The sequence below is a fragment of the Balaenoptera ricei genome, chromosome 13, assembly GCF_028023285.1.
Source record: "Balaenoptera ricei isolate mBalRic1 chromosome 13, mBalRic1.hap2, whole genome shotgun sequence".
In the NCBI taxonomy this organism is placed as follows: Eukaryota; Metazoa; Chordata; class Mammalia; order Artiodactyla; family Balaenopteridae; genus Balaenoptera; species Balaenoptera ricei.
Window position 1 is genome coordinate 50,728,288 of NC_082651.1, and position 21,575 is coordinate 50,749,862.

Below are 21,575 nucleotides of genomic sequence, written 5' to 3' on the forward strand. Positions count from 1 at the left end.
CTGGCTCTGTTCCAGGTAACTATTGTGACACTTGGACAAGATTCTAAAATCTGTAAAATGTTCTGGGTTAAATACTTTCCAAGTTGCTTCTAGTTCTGAAAATACTGGGTTGGCCAAAAAGTTTGTTCAGGTTTTTCCATAACATCTTACAGAAAAACCCAGATGAACTTTTTGGCCAACCCAATATTTTTCCTGTTACTTAATCTCATGTAAATAAATTATTATGAATATCCTCTTCTCAATCCTTTTTGTATTTGTCTGTTCTTGTATTTACTTGGTTTGTTTTTATGACCATATTGGGAATTTCTGAAATGTTTTTACATATTACCGTATACTTTGGGGTACTTCATTTGATCATGTATTATTTAGATGCATGAGTATGTGATCAGGACATTGCATTTTAAAACATGTTACTAAAGAAGCCATCTAACATGTTATTTCTGCCAACATATTAACCTTAAGATTAACTCTTTAATACTAACTCAGACTATCTTTGGAACTTTTCCATTTAGACTGCAGTCCGTCATGAATCTTGCAATGGTCTTTATAAGTTATCTCTGTCAGGGCTGGATGGAGGAGACTCAATCAATCGCTCTTTTCTGCTACTGGCTGCCTCAACATTGCTGAAATTTCTTCCAGATGCTCAAGCACTCAAACCTATTAGGGTAAGATTTTACTGTGTTCAGGAGCAATTTCTATTTCTGCTGTTTCATTTGCCCAAAGTTTATCGTTGTATTATCCTTGCAAGTAATTTTGAGTACCTGTTTACTATCTGTAGTTTTCACCAGGGGGATGGTCGTTATATGTAATAGTTCCTAAAGTGGCAGCATTGTGACATATTGTGTCCATGTTACACCTAGGGATAGATCCTGTGTCCTTGGGTTCAGCTCTGTGGGATCTCTCATGGATATTGTTTTGGAAATAACATTTGTCCTTACTAGGTTCTGAGCCTTGTGTTAATAAGTTGAATGATAGAAACATCATAAATGTAGCTTTCTTCTTATTCAGTCACAGTTGTTTTATTTTTATCTTTATGATACTCAGAATTTTCAATTTTCTTCCTTGTTCCCATGTATACACTAACACTAGCCATATATAAGCCTTCTACCCCATAATAAATATAGGGCACATTAATAAGTAAATTTTACTAATCCCAGAAATATGATGCATTGTAGGATTTACGTTTTTCTTCTCCATATTTACCGTCTGTCATTGACTATGTAGGAAATGTAATGTGTTCTTTATTTTTCAACTTTCAAAACTATAATAGACCATTATATGTGGGTAGATTTATATATACTCATTTTCTGTAGGTTTCTTTTGTTTCCACATTTTCATTGAACTTTTAGTTGGCACTACATTATTTAGTATTATACATTATTCATATCTTTTCCAAGTAGGTTATAAGGAATTTCAGAGTACTGTTTTTTTTGAAAGTTCTCTTATTATTCACTAACATACATAGTTGTTCTAATTTTACAGACACTAGGAGTATTCTCTCCATTTTGGGGGGTTAAATTTTGAAAACTGTTTAGTTTGTAGGGATTTAATTTTTTTTATAAAGCTTGTAGTTTTTAAAATGTATTATAATTTTAAGTTATTTTCCCATTTTAAACTATTTTCACAAAGTTTAAATTTTTTTTAATAGATAGATGATTATGAAGAAGAACCAATGTTAAAACCTGGATGTAAAGAATATTTTTGGTTGTTGTGCAAATTAGTTGACAACATACATATAAAGGATGCTAGTCAGGTATGTTCAGAAAGTTATACATTAACTTGTTAATAGAGATGAATTATGCACTTGTATGTTCATGAATTTATAGGTCGTTATTATTAAGGACATTTTTATCAATCTGTAATGAGTTGAAAATGTCATAATTTTTCTACTGTATTCTTACCTTTTTGTTCTGCTCTAATTTCTTTCTTCTTTTTACTCTGACCTTAGTTGAAATGTCTTCATTTGGTACTTATAAGTAGTTTCCTGTGTCTTGTAAGATTTGTGGATATAAAATCTTATTTGGAATGTGAAATTTAGACTTTAAATATACAGCTTTCTATAGTAGCAAGTGGATTCTGAGAATGTAAAATAAAGTTGCAATTCAAATAGAAATTACTTTAAGCTAAAGAAACACTATCAGTTTGCTGATCTACTAATTTTCTTATAAGAGACTAAAATGATACTTTTATCCAAAGAAGTACTTAAAACAAGTTTATTTCAAAGACAAACTTGCCGCATAAAAACTTTTATTTTTTCTTTTTATAAATTTAGTAAGCTAAAATACATCTAATTGATCTCAGAAAAATGAGAAATGCTTGAAAAAGATACATTTAAATATTTAGGAAACCTTTTCTGTCAATTTTTTTTTTTCAGGTATTTCCATCAAAGTCCAGTATATACACTTTGTATTTTAAGAATCCTATCGTGTTTGAATGTCCTACTTTTAAGGAACAGTTTACATCTGAATTCTTATTCTAGTTTTCATTTAAGAAATAATTATAAAAATTAAAATTGAGCATGTTTTAATTTTTTCTTCCAGTTTTATTGAGTTATAATTGGCATACAGCACTGTGTAAGTTTAAGGTATATAGCATAATGACTTGACTTACACATATCATGAAATGATTACCACAATAAGTATAGTGAACATCATCTCATATTGATATAAAATGAAAGAAATGGAAAAAAAAATTTTTTCCTTGTGATGAGCAGTTTACTCTCTCAACAACTTCTTTTTTTAATTAATTAATTAAGTTATTTATTTATTTTTTGGCTGTGTTGGGTCTTCGTTGCTGCGCATGAGCTTTCTCTGGTTGTGGCGAGCTGGGGCTACTCTTTGTTGTGGTGCACGTGCTTCTCATTGTGGTGGCTTCTCTTGTTGAGGAGCACGGGCTCTAGGCTCCCGGGCTTCAGTAGTTGTGGCTTGCAGGCTCTAGAGCGCAGGCTCAGTAGTTGTGGCACACAGGCTTAGTTGCTCCACAGCATGTGAGATCTTCCCGGACCAAGGCTCGAACCCATGTCCCCTGCATTGACAGGCGGATTCTTAACCACTGTGCCACCAGGGAAGTCCTCAATAACTTTATATATATATAACATACAGCAGTGTTAATTATATTTATCATGTTGTGCATTACATCCTTAGTACTTATGTATCTTATATCTTTTGACTACCAATACCAGTCCTCCCTCCCCGCCATGAACATGTCTTAATGTATTTGACTTTATCCATAAAACGTTGATTCCAGATAGACATTGATTTTTTTTTTAAACCTATGGTTGCCTATTTAAAGTATGAATCTAATATTCTTTCTTGCTAGTCAAAGTAATTTTCCTACTTAGTGATCTGAATTTCTTTGAGAATCCTCTTTTTTTTTTTTTTTTGGCCACACCATGTGGCTTGTGGGAAGTTAGTTCCCCCACCAGGTATTGAGCCTGCACCCTTGGCAGTGGAAGCATGGAATCCTAACCACCACTGGACTGCCAGGGAATACCCCGGAATCCTCTTTTTTTTTTTTTTTTTTTTTAAATTGACCCTTTTATTTATTTATTTATTTTTAATTAATTAATTAATTAATTTAATTTTGGCTGTGTTGGGTCTTCGTTTCTGTGCGAGGGCTTTCTCTAGTTTCGGCAAGCGGGGGCCACTCTTCATCGCGGTGTGCGGGCCTCTCACTATCGCGGCCTCTCTTGTTGCGGAGCACAGGCTCCAGACGCGCAGGCTCAGTAGTTGTGGCTCACGGGCCTAGTTGCTCCGCGGCATGTGGGATCTTCCCAGACCAGGGCTCGAACCCGTGTCCCCTGCATTGGCAGGCAGATTCTCAACCACTGCGCCACCAGGGAAGCCCCGGAATCCTCTTAAATTAAGTTCTATTTTATGAAATCTGTTTTAATTTTGTTGCTCAGTTATAATGAGAATTAAAGCGCTCCGAAATGAACTGTGCATTTAAGTTTATTTCTAAAAGTGGTATTAGAAATGAAACTTGGTGAATTGTATGGTATGTTAATTACATCTCAGTCAAATTGTTAAAGAAGAAATAAATCAAACCTAGTGTCTTCTCGTTAAATTACTGTGACTCTCATAATTTATCACCAATATTTCATTGATTCTTTTTTGAAGGACTATCAGTGATGTGTTTATAAGTATAATTTTATTGACATCATGTATAAGTAAAGAGTAGTTATATTATTTATAATTTAATTGGCATGTTAATGAATTCGGAGAACCAAATTCTTGTTACTTAAAAGGAAAGGATTTTTTGTTTTAATAATATCTGAAATAGTGAACATAAAAATCTGTGTTTGAATTTTGTATTTTCTCTTTGTATTAAGACAACACTCCTCGACCTGGATGCTTTGGCACGACATTTAGCTGACTGTATTCGAAGGTAAAATTTGATGTGAAATTGACAGTTATATTGTTGAGGAAAGATAAAGAACGTAATTTTATTAACTGTCTTGTTTTGCTTGTATTCTTTTTTGTAGCAGGGAGATCCTTGATCATCAAGATGGGAATATAGAAGATGATGGGCTTACAGGACTCCTAAGGCTTGCAACAAGTGTTATTAAACACAAACCACCCTTTAAATTTTCAAGGGAAGGACAGGTTGGTAGTAAGACATCCAAGTATTTATATGAAATAAGATTGAACTTTTTTATATTGTTTCCTTGTATGTGGATATGTTAAATTTCCTTAAACATGCAAACATGAAGTTTACCAGAACTTTATTACTGGCAGGAACAGTGAACTTTGAATAAGCTGAATCCTAGAAATATGAATCTTAGCCTTGTTTTTAGAATGCAGAACAAGTTTTAATTACTATGACTGTGTATAGAGAGGCAGTCACTGCTTAATTGTAGATTTTTATAGAATTGAATATTTTGAATTAGTAACTTAACACAGTGGAATTAATAAGTAGTCATTTTAGAGTACTTGTTGGTTTCATTTCTTAAAGGCCCATTTGCTATAAAATCTATAATTGACTATTTGATAACACCTGATAACTCTATACCAACAAATGTCTAATTTCTCTTTAGATTACGTTATTTACTGTCATTGGCACTTTTGTCATTGCCTTCATTAAGGGAAGTTAGTTATGGTTTGGAGGATTGTTTTCTTGAGGTTACTGATTGTGTTAGGAAACACAGGAATAACCAAAAGAATGGAAGATTGTCCCCATGAGCATAGGCTCAGGGATTCTTAAGATAAACTTAAGGTGACAGTCTTATCTGTCTTAAATCTGTGCTACTACCCTTATTTCACAAAGCCCTGTTTTGTGGGTTTTCTCCTGGATCTTTTAAAATTTTTCTGTTACACTCACTGGGAATAACTTGATTTATTTATAGTCTTGCTGGTTGAAGTCTTACATACGTTATATAAACCAATATGTAACTTTTATTCCAAAATATAAATGTATACTGATACTTTTTAAATTGGGGTTGTATTAAATTTATGGATTGATGTAGAAAAATTGAAATTATATTAAATTGCCTATACAAGAACAGGATTTGTCTTCTTATTTATAGAAGACCACTGTTGTGTTTTCCAATTTAATGTTTTCATTTAGAATTTGAATTTTAGGAATTTTTAAATAAGGTTATTCCTAGGGATTTTCTTTGTTAGGTATCATAAGTGAACTCTTTTCTTCTGTTTTGTTTTCTGATGAGTTGTTTATGTGGAGTAAGGATTTTTGTATGTGAATTTGTTGCAGGCCACCTTAAGCTCACTTACTGTTTGTAGAATTTTTTTTCTCAGTTATCTTTGTGTTTATCTTCAGTATTGTCTTTGATTTTTCATTTGTTTTTAGTTTATTGTCTTCAAGTAATTTTTTTACTCCTTCATTTTTAAGTCTTAACTCTCTCTGTTCTTTCACCTAATTTTGTCTAGAACCTCCAGAACAGTGTTAAATAATAGTTGTTTTTATTGTTTATTGTTTACTAATAGTTGTTTATTGAGAAGGTTTTAATGTTTGTGTAGTCAAAACTTTAGTTTCCCATTGTGTTTTTGGTGAGATCAGAAACCTTTAGAAGCTTTTTTGCAGGAGAGGTATGTGGTCTGAATTAACATATTCAAAGCTTTACTTATGTTCTAGGGGGAGATCTAGACTACAGGTAGAGAACTAGGAGGGCAAGTGTGAGGGTTAGGGGTCCAGTTAAGTTTTGCAGAGGGATGATGATGAAAAGTGGTTGGACTTAGGATATTTATTGAAGATAGAGTTCACAAGGCTTAAATTTTGAGAAGATTGTGAGGTGGGAGAGAGAGAAACTAATCAAGAATGACTTCTCAATTTTAAGCCTGAGAAACTAAGTGAATGATAATGCCATTTACTAAGAAAGGGAAAATTTAGGATAGATAAGATTGGGGGTATGGGGTATCAAAATCAGTAGTTCTATTTTGGACATGTTAAATTTGAAATGTCAATTTGGTATCCAAGTGCAGGTGCTTAAGGCAGTTGGTATTGGTGTATTATTAAGAAGTTGTCCTTATCGCCAGGATACTAAAAATACCTGTTCTACTGTAATGATTTTACTTTATTATTTATTAATTTTTTAAAATTTCATCTAGAATTTATCGAGGAGTAACTGTTTTCCGTAAAGAGACTCAGAGTAAATATTTTAGGCTTGCCAGGCCACATATGGTCTCCCTCACCACCACCATCACCACCGCTACTGCTGCTGCTGCTTCCTCTCCTTCCTCTCCTCTCCTGCCTCCCTGCTTCCTCTTTCCTCTTCTTCCTCCCTTCTACTCCCTCCTCCCTTCTCCCTTCTTCTAATTCCCCTTTAAGAGTATAAACCCCACTCTTATCTCTACTACCTTATATAGTACCTAGCAAATACATGTTGAACAAATGGATGATTAAGACTCAGTCGTGATTCTTAAGAACTGACAATCTAATGGTTCATTTGTTCAGCAGGTAATTATTGAGAAGTCTGCCTTATGCAAAATTTGTATGTACCTTCACAAATAATATCATGACTGCTCATGATATTTGTAATTCATGGTAAAAAATAAGAGCCATTAAAGGGATACGATCAGAGGTATGGAAGATCAGATAGTATTGACGGGATTAGGAAAGGCTTTGAGGAAGATAAAGCTTTTGTAACTAGGATGAAGTCCTTAAGTAGAAAAGTAAGGGAAACATTTAAGTCACAGAAAAGAGTATGAATGAAAAATCAGTCCTAGGAAACCACTGAGTATGTGCAGGATATTGAATGATTAGTTCAATTTGGCTTGAGCTTGGGGAAATACAGAGGAGGTAATTTGGGGAAACTAGGTGGCCATCTGTTGTGGTCACAGGAGGTTATTTTTATATGTACAGTAAAATAAAAGCATTACTTTTATAATTTAAAAGGGGGGCCTTTCAAGTTTTTGATCAGTCAAATAATGTCAGAAATATGCTTTAACAGAATAAATCTGGTAATAGATTGAGAGGCAGCATACTTTTTCAAACTCTTTTGAAGTGGTCTTCAAACATTTATTGCTCACATATTCTTTAAAGAATTTTGGAAAACCTAGGTGTCCTGTCACAGATTTTTTAATTTTAAGAAATTTCTAGATTTTTTTTCAAGTTTAACTATTTTTTTAAATTGAAGTTGATGTACAATATATGTTACAGGTGAACATCATAGTGATTCACAATTTTTAAAAGTTATACTCCATTTAGAAAAGAAGAGAAAAGAAAAAAAAATTAAAATTTATTTGTTTTGGTTGAGAACAATGAGTCCAAAAAGATCTTTAAAATATAGCACTTACAGAAAAAAATAAATACATAACAGTTATACTCCATTTATAGTCATTATAAAATATTGGCTACATTCCCTGCATTGTACAGTTTATCCTAGCTTTAAGTATTTTTAAAGGATATTATTTCCAGAGTATTGTTGAAATTGATAAAAATAGTTATTTCCTATGACTACATGATGTTGTCTTAAATTTCTTCTGTATTATCATTACATGTATTTGGACATGGGCAATCAAAGCAATGTAAATAGACTTTGAATTTTGCCAAGTAAGTATGAAACATTAAAAATGAAATTTTATTGAAAATTATGCATTAACAAGAAGGGTATGTGGCTTTTAAAATTAATTCATATAGTTGTAGATGGATATTCCTTATTAAGCTAGAATGACCATGTATTCATTCTCTTCCTACTTTATATTTCTATAGATAGAAGTTGTGAGAAACCTTGTTTCACATTGTTTTACAGTGAGAAACCACAGTGAGGAACCGTGCTTACATACTGTTTACAGTAGGAATGTTCTGTTTTAACAGTGTTATTTAACTCTTTGAATTTCTTCTGAATTACATGTCAAAGATCACACTCTATCATCAGAAATTATTTTTAATATTCTCTCAGGTATCAGTTTGAGGTTCTTCTTTCTGTGAAGTATACTAAAATGGCTGTACCATTATTTATCAAATGGATATGTTAATATATATGTTACTCTTTCACTTAAGGACACCTGCTTTCCTGGGAAACTCAGAGTGAGGAAAATAAAAATATTGTTCATTTCAGCATGCTTTTACCAACCCTAATGTTTCAATAAAATATTTTTATCACAGGCTTTAAATATATTTTGTCAAAACTTTGGAGCTGTGGTTATTTAGCTCATTCAGTTTCTAGATCTAAACTGATTAGCAAAGATAGTTCATTGTTAAACTAGTTATTTGCTAATTCTGTTTCTGTTTGAGTGAGTGACTTTATTTTCCAGTTCATGTAAATATGTTACTCTGTGTCTCCAAGACAGTCATCTCACCTCTGAATTATAGAATAGACAAGACATAATCTTACTGTCAGTCTGTCAGCTATATAAAATAAGCCTCTATTCACCTTCAGTATTTCTTAGCCAAACGTACCTTTCTTTGCCAAGTCAGGAACTATGCACTGTACTTTCTTTGACAGTAGTGAGATGGAGGAGGTGAGGTCATTAATGGGAAAATATTCTGAATTGTCCTTCATTTGGTAACCTGTGTCAGAGGTTCCCTAGACCACTCCCAGATTCAGTGATTCACTAGAAGGACTCAAAGGACTCAGCGTGTAATTGTATTCATGACAAAGCTTTATTACAGCAAAATAATAGAAAATGAAATAAGCAAAAGAAAAAGCATGGGGCCAAGTGTGGTGGAAATGAGGTACGCCCTTCTGAGAGTCCCCTCCCAGTGGAGTTGCATAGGACATGCTTAATTCCCCCAGCAATGAGTGTGACAACATCTTTGAGGTGTTGTCTACCAGGGATGCTCTCTTCAGCCTAGGAGTCCAGGGGTTTTATCAGGGGGTGGGTCATGTAGGCACATAGTACCTGCATAACTGACCACAGTTAATGAAATTCCAGACTCCCAGATAGAAAGCAGGTATTCTGCATAAACGAAATACAAATTGGTACAGTGAGCCACTTTTATCACTTATGGAAAGTTGTATAACAGAGGAGGGAACTGTTGACCATTCAGGTGTTCAGGTGACAGCCAGGAGCCAACTTTACAATGCAGCCTTTCTAAGGATAGCAGGGTCTCGGTCTTAACAACATTACCTCTTTTCTATACAGTACCCCAGGAGGTTTTATACCCCAGAACAATGTACTGTTGTAGTACTTGCTAGTACTTGCGATTGAAATGGGTGAGGGAGATAACTTTCTTTGGAATAGTAACAAAGGACCAATTAAAGAACAAGTGGGAAAGGTGGCCCTTTCTCAGGCAGATTAAATTTAGGGAAAAGCATATCTAGAATGGTAAAGCCTTGCATCTCAGTTTGAACTTCACTGGTATTGAAGTTAAGAGCTTGGTGTTTTAAATCCTTAGTATAGCACCTGCCAAATGTGACTCCAGGCGAGATGCTTAACCTTTTTTGTTTGTTTGTTTTGTTTTGAGACCTTTGCATAGTATCTGGCACTTCTAAGTGCTCATTATGGGTAAGTTGCTGCTTTGGCTGCTACTGCTATTTTAATTATTAGAGTGTAGTAAGGAGAAACTTAAGTAAATGCAGAGGCATTCAAGATAGGGAGTAATGAGTCCTGAGATAACACGTTTGGTCACTGAATGGAGTGGAATATAATAGCATTGTAGATGCGACTCTAAGAATGAGCTATAAGGTATCAAGAGGGAGAGAAGAGTGAAGGTGAAGCTCCTCCCCCCATTCCATTTCCCTAAGAGAAATGAACATTGGGAATACTTTCAGATGATGGTATATGATGCTCCTTTAAGTTTTTAAAGTCTTTTAATAAATTGTAGATTGTCATATAGTCCATTTTACTCTATGTAACTTATTAATTTTATTTGGAATATAGTTAATTTCCAAGTTTAGATAATATACTTGGTCTTTCTTTTTTTTTGCAGGAATTTTTAAGAGATATCTTCAATCTCCTGTTTTTGTTGCCTAGTCTAAAAGATAGACAACAGCCAAAGTGCAAATCACATTCTTCGAGAGCTGCTGCTTATGATTTGTTAGTGGAGATGGTAAAGGGATCTGTCGAAAACTACAGATTAATACATAACTGGGTTATGGCACAACACATGCAGTGTGAGCATTCTTCTTTTCCTTTAACCTTTCTAAATTTTGTTTGTAGAAATGAGATTTTGGAGGGCATGATTTAAAGAAAGAATTCACCATTCATACATTTTAACATTATAAACTGTTGTTGCTAGGACATACTGAAGTTAAAAAGTAAACATTAGTTTTTGGGGAAAAAACAGTTGTGATGGACTTTTTAGAGATATGTGAAATACTTTGGCACTTTTGAGTTAAATAATTTAGTGCCAAGTAAAGACAAGTTTTGGCAGTCCTTTGAATATTTACGAATGAGTTAGTTTTACTATGTGTTCTTACCAATTTTAAAAATTACCTTTAATTTAAAAAAAAAAAATTACCATATGTTTTATGTATATATATGAACTAAATAAGTAATAGATGTAGTGGCTGTTAATGAAAGCAGAACATATTACGTTTAATAGTTTGTTTGGGGGGGCATCCTTTCCTCCCTCTTTTTTCAGCAGCTCATGCACCTTATAAATGGGACTACTGGCCTCATGAAGATGTCCGTGCTGAGTGTAGATTTGTTGGCCTGACTAACCTTGGAGCTACTTGTTACTTGGCTTCTACTATTCAGCAACTTTACATGATACCCGAGGCAAGACAGGCTGTCTTCACTGCTAAGGTACAGTTTTCCTTACTTTAAAAATTAAAACTATAAGGACTTCCCTGGTGGTGCAGTGGTTAAGAATCTGCCTGCCAATGCAGGGGACACGGGTTCGATCCCTAGTCCAGGAAGATCCCACATGCCGTGGAGCAACTAAGCCTGTGTGCCGCAACTTCTGAGCGTGCGCTCTGGAGCCCGTGAGCCACAACTACTGAGCCCACATGCCACAACTACTGAAGCCCAAGTGCTCTAGGGCCTGCGTGCTGCAACTACTGAGCCCACGTGCTGCAGCTACTAAAGCCTGCGTGCCTAGAGCCCGTGCTCCGCAACAAGAAAAGCCACCGCACTGAGAAGCCTGCGCACTGCAACGAAGAGTAGTCCCCACTCGCTGCAACTAGAGAAAGCACACATGCAGCAATGAAGACCCAACACAGCCCAAAAAAAAAAAAAAATTAAAACTATAAAACAAAATTTTAAAACTTTGTTGATGAATCTTGATTCAATTTAGTAAAATCTTGTTTGAGAAAATAATTTGAGTTAAAATTGACAAACTTTGGGCTTCCCTGGTGGCGCAGTGGTTAAGAATCCACCTGCCATTGCAAGGGACACGGGTTCAAACCCTGGTCCAGGAAGATCCCACATGCCGCAGAGCAACTAAGCCCTTGCGCCACAAATACTGAGCCTGTGCTCTAGAGCCCGTGTGCCACAACTACTGAAGCTCACATGCCTAGAGCCCATGCTCCGCCACAAGAGAAGTCACCGCAATTAGAAGCCCGTGGACCAAAACAAAGAGTAGCTCCCACTCGCTGCAACTAGAGAAAGCCCACGCACAGCAGCAAAGACCCAATGCAGCCAAAAATAAATTAAATTAAAAAATTTTTTGGACAAAATTTGATATTACTAGCTAACTTATGTATATTTTAATTATTTTTACATTTCAATTGATTACTCCAAACACTAGTATAATTTCTTTATTTATCAAAGGAAAACACAGTTGTAGAATATACACACTCAGTGTATCAAATGAACATGATATTTTCAGTAAAAATAAATGCAAATTTTAATTATGTAGAAAATAAGCAAAGCCTAAAGCAAAGTAGGAAATTAGTACCAGAATCACTGAACTTATTTATTTATCCTAAAGTAAATTTGATTGTGGCCTAGTATATTTGAGTAGGCTCTGCTTATGTTTTGTTAACTTGTGCATTGTAGTTTTCATTTTTTGTTTACCATGGGCTATTTTTTAGTTTGCCTTCTGCACTGCTTTTACAATTTTTTGGCAGCCTTTTTTTTTTTTTATAAATTTATTTTATTTATTTATTTTTGGCTGCATTGGGTCTTCGTTGCTGCGTGCGGGCTTTCTCTAGTTGCAGTGAGCCGGGGCTACTCTTCGTTGCGATGCGTGGGCTTCTCATCGCGGTGGCTTCTCTTGTTGCAGAGCACAGGCTGTAGGCGCACGGGCTTCAGTAGTTGTGGCTTGCGGACTCTAGAGCACAGGCTCAGTAGTTGTGGCACACAGGCTTAGTTGCTCGGCGGCATATGGGATCTTCCCAGACCAGGGCTCGAACCCGTGTCCCCTGCATTGGCAGACAGATTCTTAACCACTGTGCCACCAGGGAAGCCCTGGCAGACTTTCTTTATGCTTGCACTTGGGTTTTTATTTTCTTCCATCATGTCATCTGGATGTCCTTGCATTTTTTCCCCCTTACAAAGTATTGCAATTCTTTATTTATCTTCAGTGAATCCTTACTATGTTTATGCTTCAGGGTCTCTAAAGCATACTCAATATACTCAAGTGGGTTTGTTTTTTGGCTTTAGTTAAATTGATGTTTTTAAGTTTATCATGTAACTGACTATTAGAAATAGTTGAATAATTGATTTCATTTAGCATGTGGAAATTTTTGTGACTAAATTTGGTTGCCCCCATCTGTATAATTTTATAGAACCACTTATCAAAGAAGCATGTATTCAGTGATTTTCTTTTTTAGGTGGTGACTTGACCACAATTTGTAGTTTCTCTTCCTTATATTTAATGATCATCTTTTAGCCATTAGCACTGTCAGGAATTAGTGTGTAGCAACAGAAAAAACAATCAGATGTGCTAACTGTGAATGAGTCTCAGAAATGGTATTTTTGGTTAAAAACTAAATTTAGACTTGTCTCTACATAAGGAATTCTTACAGAATAGAATTATTTTCTTTTCTGATTTTTCACAGAGAGATTAAAGAAAACTGCATGTATTTTACTTGTGATAGAATATACACAATGTAAAGTTTATCCTATTAACCATGTATAAGTATACAGTTCTGCGGTATTAAGTATACTCAGATTGCAACCATCACCACCATCAATCTCCAGAATTTTTTCACCTCCCCCAGGTGAAACTGTACCCATTAGATACTTTACTCCCCATTCTCCCTTCACCCATACCCCTTGCAGCCATTATTCTACTCCCTGTCTCTATGAATTTGACTACCCTAGGTCCCTCATATAAGTGGAATCATACAATATTAGCCCCTTTGTGACTGGCTTATTTCACTTAGCATAATGTCTTCAGGATTCATCCACTTCTTCAAAATTATGACAGACGTAATTTGTAATGAGGATATTAACTATTTCATTAGTTATTTTAAAATTTTAATGAGATAGAGTATATCTAACAAGTGCCTGGCATGAATGTGAGACTCTCCTGTAAGGCTGGTGTTCAGGACCAAGTCTCTTGTGAATGAGTCTAGCCAGAATCCTGAATCTCAATGAATGTCCTTGAATATTTAGAGGACTTTCAAAGATCCTTGGCCAGTAGTACCCTGCAGTGTTAAGGATCTGCTGCTCTAGAAAAAAATAAAGATACGACTAGATGAGTGTGAGATGTCATTTGTTAATATAATATATTCTTTAATGTGTGGATTTATTTGTGGAAAAGGTGTTTTCTGTTCTTGCAAAATCGCCAACTTGTAAATGCTTCTGTTCAGCATTGAACCAAAAAGTGCTGATCTGGAAAGCAGTTTTAAGATCTCTTTATTCAGTTTCCTTACATAATAGTGATGGCCATATTTGTATAATGAACAAAATACTCCAATTTTTAAAATGCTAAAATTGTTAATGAAAAAATGCTGTGTTTTTCCTACATATGGCTAAAAGAATGAAAACAGTGTTAAGCACATTGTAATACTTTCTTTTCTAGAATGTCTAATTTACCATCATCAGTATGTCTTAATGGAAAGTTTTTTCTTAATTTACAGTATTCTGAAGATATGAAGCACAAGACCACTCTCCTGGAGCTTCAGAAAATGTTTACATATTTAATGGTATGTTTGAGAATTGGGTATGGAAAACTAATTAGATATACCCGTTGACCAAAGGTGAAAACGTTAATTGGAGTTCATTTGTATTGGCCTGTCCTGACCATATACTCTTATTTTGCAAATTGACTTTGTCAGTTGCTGATGTTCTTTGTCATAGTGAATTTTAACTGTCATATTTCAGTCATCTACATTTTGTTAATTTATCCTTTGAAGAATTTCTTGTATCTGATCCATTTTTCATCAGAAGGTCACACCTCCCCCCTTAGTCTTAGGGTTTTCCAACTGATTTTTCTTTGTCCTTCTTAATTTCCACCCCCAAAACTATAAAAGTAATTAATCTTTAAAAAATAACAAATCTTAATATATTACTCCCCTAGTTAAAACTCTTCAGTGGTTCTTTATTATGAAAAGAATAGTATTCAGGTTCAGTCAGGATGGCACACATCCCCTGTGATTCTGCCCCTTCCCTTCAACCTCCTTTCTTATCCCTGCCCACATCCAGCCTCACCCTGTAGTAACTGTAAGCCTTTTGAAGCCCATCACGCTTTTGCTTCATCACTTGTGCAGTTATTTATGCTGCTCCTACTGCCTGTGGCACTCTTCCAATAGTACTCTTCTCCGTTTTCTTCCATTTCTCATCCTTCAGGAATCAACTTGGTTTTCTTGAGAAAGTCTGTCCTCTAAGAGACCAAAAATTCCACAGAGTATCTCCATGTCACCATAATTCTGTTGTACCAGCACTTGTATTGAAAGTTACTTGTCTCACCCATTAGAATTTGGAGGACAAAGATCTTACCATATTTATTCCCATGTATTTCAGCTTGTGAGACTTAATAAATGAGATTTTTAACAAAATAAAAAGATTTGTTAGTTATCCCTTGAGTCCACTTATAATCTCCTTTTAACAGAGTTGGAACATGCTGTTTGAACTGGCAAAGCACTTTTACTGCTATTTTAAACTACTCCTAAACCAAGGTTCAGTTGATAGGAGAACTTATGCACCCTGCAAAGGCTTTGTATTTTATGCTTCACAATACAAACCTCCATCCTTTGAATCCCAAATTTCTTCCTAGAAATTCCTAGACTTAAAAAATAAAAATTTCTTAACTTACGGTCATTTAAGCATCTTCTGGCACCAAGACTGTTAAACTGAAAATGCCATGAGAATCAAACAGAAATGAAATAGAGGAGAGCATTTTCATACTTTCTTTGTAGATTTACTACCTGTTTCTTTGTTGTTCATTCAATAACCTTGTGATTATTTTTATTTGAGATCTAGATTTATTTGATTGTTTTATAATCCTCCTCACTGCCCGCCTCCCCCCCCCCCCCACCCCATGCCCACCTTTTCTTTCACAGGAGAGTGAATGCAAAGCATATAATCCTAGACCCTTTTGTAAAACATACACCATGGATAAGCAGCCTCTGAACACTGGGGAGCAGAAAGATATGACAGAGTTTTTTACTGATCTGATTACTAAAATTGAAGAAATGTCTCCAGAACTGGTTAGTACCAGAACACTCAAGTTTCTTTGAAATTTTTACAGATTTGCTCAATTTTGGATTACTGACTTTCGTTTGTATTTTTTTAAAGAAAAATACTGTCAAAAGTTTGTTTGGAGGTGTAATTACAAACAATGTTGTATCCTTGGTAAGTATTCTCCCTGTTCTGTGCTTTTTGGAAATCTTAATGTATATTTTAGCTTATTATGATAATTTACCAATTTTTGGCTATTGATTGACTAGGATTGTGAACATGTTAGTCAGACTGCTGAAGAGTTTTACACCGTGAGGTGCCAGGTGGCTGATATGAAGAACATTTATGTGAGTAATGTTGTATATATTTTTTAAATTGTTTTCTGCTTTTAACTATTTGTGTATAGCAGGCTTATGTTTGTTACCTTGAGAGAAAATTAACTTTCATGTTTTCACCTATATTCTTCTTGTGGTGCTACTCAAATAAGAATTAAAGGTAGGTCACAAAGCTGATTTTTCCCAATCAAAATTTAAATACTTGAGTCTTTTAAAAATGTAGTAAGATTCAGAGCACCTTGTCAATATTTTTACTAAATTTAAGCGTTTGCTTTTTTTTTTTTTTAATTTTTTTTTTAATTTATTTATTTTCGGCTGTGTTGGGTCTTCGTTTCTGTGCGAGGGCTTTCTCTAGTTGTGGCAAGCGGGGGCCACTCTTCATCGCGGTGCGCGGGCCTCTCACTATCGTGGCCTCTCTTGTTGCGGAGCACAGGCTCCAGATGCACAGGCTCAATGGTTGTGGCTCACGGGCCCAGTTGCTCCGCGGCATGTGGGATCTTCCCAGACCAGGGCTCGAACCCGTGTCCCCTGCATTAGCAGGCAGACTCTCAACCACTGTGCCACCAGGGAAGCCCTAAGCATTTGCTTTTTAAAAAAATGTTTTCCTCTGCATTCTGCCCAAATTGTAATTAATGCTTTTTGTATTTTTGCATGCTGTAAACAATAATGTGAAACTCTTAAGTGTGGTTTTATACACAGGAATCTCTTGATGAAGTTACTATTAAAGATACTTTAGAAGGTGACAACATGTATACTTGTTCTCATTGTGGGAAGAAAGTACGAGCTGAAAAAAGGTATGCTTTTTGAAACGTAATTTTCGTCATTTTGATAAATCATCAAATGGAAGTAAAACACAAACTTAGGATACATTAATGTTAAACTTTTATGAAAATTATGTGATTAAGGTTATGGTCAGCTGCTTGGAACTCATTCTTATGCAGCAATTTTTCATTCAGTTATGCAAGTAAACTTTCAAGCACTCAAATCTTTTCAGATTTTTTTTTCCTTTTTATTAATCAGATACTTACCAAGGTCTATATGATTGCTTAGCTCTCTGCCGTGCACTCAGTGGGGCATGATAAGGAGTCTACTCATGAACTGAAGACCTCTGAATCTCTAAAGTGAGAGATTTTTTTTCTTAAGAGCCAGCCATAAGATGGTTGGTTTAGGACAGAGTAGTTGGTTGGGTAAAGATGTTTCAGTCCTACCGATGAACATTGAAATTAGATTGAAAGAGCATCTTATGTAGTTCGTTACTAGGAACAAAGGCAGAGAAGTAGTAATAACCTTGTAAGTACAAGAAGTCTGGGATTCTGCCAGCCTGCCTTAAGTAGAGGATCTGCATTTACTAGTAATAGAAAATAAGATTGGTAATATACAGTGACATCAAATGATTAACATCTAGATTTGAGGATTATTTGCGTAGGTGATTGATTGAAGCCATCAGAACATCTGTCTGAGAAAGAACTTAACCGTTGGCAAAGAACTCAGACCTAAGCCATCCTAAAAGTACAGAAGAAAAAGTGACAGAATCAAAGCCAGGAAAGAAAAAGAATCAGGACAGGATGGTAACCCAGAAAATGGGGAAGAAATTTTCAAGAAGAAGTTATTCATTCAATTGTCGTAGTCCACAGAGATGAGGAAGAAATAACAGCTGAGTAAAATCATTGGATTTTTCAAAAAGGTGGTTTAGTGATGTGTTTTTGCCAAGTTGTAGCAATAGAAGCAGGGTCATCAGAGTACATGGCATGAAGTATATAGATCATTCATTTTAGCAGTTTGGCAATAAGTAACAGAAAGGAATGTGGAATCTAGAAAGAGCTTTGGGATCAAACAGGAGTTTTCTACATGAAATAGATCTGAGCATGTTTGAAGGCAGAGAATGAAAAGCCTTCTCTTAAAATTGCTTAATAGAAGATTTTTCCAGATAAATATGCATTTGAAAACAATGATACTCTTTTTCTCAATCTCCAGAAGTCACGTTGGTTGCAAGAGAGAAAAGTTGTAGATGGATGTACTCAAAAGAAGCATAGCTAGCTGTGCAGGCAGTTACAAGTAGAAGACAAACTCATCTGACTAGAATTAGGTTAGGCTAAAAGTTAAGGACTTAAACAGACTTAAAAGTTTGTTACTGTGGAGTAATATAATGAGGAGTCAGAAAAGATCATTGAGAGGCTATGTTCTTTGGAGAATCTTTTTAGTTGGAATAAATAAACTTATTGAATAAATTTGTCATTCTTGATAACCTTTTACTTATGGAAGCATTACTTTATTTTGGCTAATATGATTCTACTGTTTTTTTGAAATACTGTCACGTCTCTCCCAGGCAAAGTATTATTCAGTCCTTTTGTACTCTTATCATACTTTTAGTTGTCTATAATAACATAGTAAGTGTTCAACAGAAATGGGCCAAGGATCATACTCTGTTCTGTCTTTGAACTCTGGTTTTCTCAGTGTATTCATTCTTTCCTGAATAATTTTATCTACCACCATAACATAATCTCTGCTGACATGCTAATGATTCCCAAATCATTTTACCTAATTCAGACGGCTTTGCTTTGCTCTCCCAACTGTCTTACCTTGTATGTCTGGTTAGATTCAGGTCGTCTCTTCAGATCTGTTTATATCTTAATGCATGGTTTCACTGCCCTCCACAAGTCCTTTAGTGATTCTTAGCTGTCAGGATAAAGTTCATACTCTAACATTACACACAAGGCCCTTCATATCTTGACTTCTTTATACTTCGTAACCTCATCATTTACCAGTCTCCCAAATAAACAATAATGATGAATTTTTAGACTTCTTATTCCATCTGCTTGTGACATCCTTCCCCTACCTTCCTCGTCTCCCTAAATTTCCTATTTAAAAGAGAAACTAAGCCCTTGGTTTAAACAGATTTTGTTTTAAATCCTATATACACTGAAGAATTATTCCCTGAAATTCATATTTTTCATAAATCCAAGTTTTTAAGTATATTTTGTTTAAACTGAAAAAAAGTTTTTTTAAACCTGAACTAGCAGTAAGTCATACCATAAGATTTAGGTAACCAGTTAACTTACTCTGCTGGTGCTGGTGCTGCTGCTGTTATTGTTGTGGCTGTAATATGAGGCTACGCTCGTTGAACGCTGTTGGCCAGGCAGCATTCTAAAAGTAGTAGGGAGTAGGCACTTTAACTTCCATTTACAAATCAGGAATTAAGCTCTGAGAGGTTAAGTAACTTTTTTAGGGTCATATATCTAGTAAGTGTTACAGTCAGGCTTTGCAATTCTGCTGTACAAAAATAAATGCTTATTTAAGGTGGAAAAGAAAACTGTGAACCAAAAACCTCCTTGCCTTTGAAATATGATGTGACTCCTTTTTATGCTTCCGTAGCACCTTTCATAGCTTCATCATGGCATATACCATAGTCCCCTGTAGGTTTTTTATTTGTTTTCCTATCTAGACACAGGAAAGTCCTTTCAGAATGGAAAAAGTCATGTAAGAGGGGGATAGATAGATAGATAGATGGATAGATAGGTTGAATGATTGATAGATTTAATAAGAGCGTGATTTAGAGTACTATTTATTATTTACTCTGAATTGAATATTGAAATAAGTGTAGTGTAAATGTAATTGATAATAGCTAGAGTACTTCTGAAAGATAATTTTTAACAAATTTTGTTCTTGTCTTTCAGAGCATGTTTTAAGAAATTGCCTCGGATTCTGAGTTTCAATACTATGAGGTATACATTTAATATGGTCACAATGATGAAAGAGAAAGTGAACACACACTTTTCCTTCCCATTACGTTTGGATATGACACCCTATACAGAAGATTTTCTTATGGGAAAGAGTGACAGGAAAGAAGGTAATGGAAAATCTTTATCTTGCCTATGTTTATTTTAAGTCTTCATGACAAGATAGCCATATTTATAAAGTTGTAATCAACTACACATTTAACAAAATCAAATTGAATCTTATAAAGGAGAATGTTTTTAAAGACAATATGGCATATTCAGTCAGTTGGCCAATAAACGTTTTGTATCTACTAGGAGTGTGTTCTAGGCACCTTTCCAAGTGAATGAGATAAACATGGTTCCTGCCCTTGAAGAACTTAAGTCTATTGGGCATGGCATATATTAAACAAGGAATTATAAACATGAAGTGTTGTCAAATAGTGACTGTATCACAGATTGAGGGGAATCAGGGGGGGCTTTCAGGAGAAGGTGACGTTTAAGCAGAGCCTGAGTAAGAGCTAGAGAGAGAGGAGTGGAGAAACTGTAGTGGGGGGCAGGGGGCTGATTAGGGGATTGATGAGATAGGCAAAAGGGTGGCAGCCAGATCAGTTTTTTTGTAAGCCATGTTAATAATTTTGATCTTTATTTCAATGTGAAACCATTGGAAAATTTTAAGCAGGGAACTGAGATAACCAGGTGGGATCTTGGAAGAGGTTATTCTGACTATAACAATAGAAATGGATTAGAGGATGATAAAAGGAGTGTGGGGAGGCTGTTATGGTAAACCACAGTAATAGTAGCGCAGATGAGAAAGCATACCAACCAGTAGGGTTGGAGAGGAGCGCATGGCGATAGAGTTAGTAGAACTTGATGATTGAATGAATAAATGAATCGAACAAAGTTATTGAACATCTATCCACCAGTTAACTTGCTATTATAGTAATAGGAATATAGTGACAACAAAGAACAAGGTCTCTGCCCCTATGAAGCTTACAGTTTAGTCAGTCTACTACTAGAGGAAGGAGGAGAAGTCAAGAAAGGTTTCTGGCTTGATCAGTCAGGTGAATAGTGGGATCAGTATTTCAGGATCTCAAGAAGGAGGGAGTGTGGTCAGAAGTATTGAATATTAAAGAAAAGGAACAGTTCCAGTAAGACCATGAGGGAAAATTACCTAACATGTTGAAGATCTCTGGTTATCAGACCAATTTAATTTGGGTGTTGCAGTAGGAAGGTGGATTGCAGCGAATTTAAAATGGCACTTGGTTCGTAAGTAGTTACCTCCAAATTGCTATTATTACGTCCATAAGACCAGTGATTTTCAAACATCTGTGTATATGCCCCAAGGACCATGATGAGGAATGGGAATAGGTGAGAGGAGAGAAGAAAGCAGAATAGGGCCAGCTCTTACCTTTTCCATTCTTCTTTAGCCAAGAGAAGTTCCATTTTACATAAGAGTCCTGGCAACGTTTTGTTTGTATAGAAAGTTATGCTGATTTAAATTTTTAAGATTTGAAGAGCCACCATATTATAAGATTTAGGGAAGAGAACCATATTTTAATCTTTATACTGCATTGCCTGGCACTTAATGAGCATCCAGTAAATGTTTTACTCTC

The 21,575-nt window shown here is 35.3% G+C and overlaps 1 protein-coding gene across 7 annotated transcripts in view; it reads left to right on the forward strand.

The window, feature by feature from the left end:
- Positions 1–21,575, forward strand: part of USP34 (ubiquitin specific peptidase 34) — a 236,701-nt gene that overhangs the window by 166,974 nt on the left and 48,152 nt on the right. For all 7 annotated transcript variants that reach the window (XM_059943258.1, XM_059943263.1, XM_059943264.1 and 4 more), the window contains 12 exons: positions 513–665; positions 1,649–1,753; positions 4,331–4,386; positions 4,484–4,604; positions 10,330–10,513; positions 10,987–11,147; positions 14,372–14,437; positions 15,794–15,940; positions 16,029–16,085; positions 16,181–16,258; positions 16,946–17,040; positions 19,921–20,093. In XM_059943258.1, the coding sequence (XP_059799241.1) occupies positions 513–665; positions 1,649–1,753; positions 4,331–4,386; positions 4,484–4,604; positions 10,330–10,513; positions 10,987–11,147; positions 14,372–14,437; positions 15,794–15,940; positions 16,029–16,085; positions 16,181–16,258; positions 16,946–17,040; positions 19,921–20,093 (1,396 nt within the window). The remainder of the gene's footprint in view (positions 1–512; positions 666–1,648; positions 1,754–4,330; positions 4,387–4,483; positions 4,605–10,329; positions 10,514–10,986; positions 11,148–14,371; positions 14,438–15,793; positions 15,941–16,028; positions 16,086–16,180; positions 16,259–16,945; positions 17,041–19,920; positions 20,094–21,575) is intronic.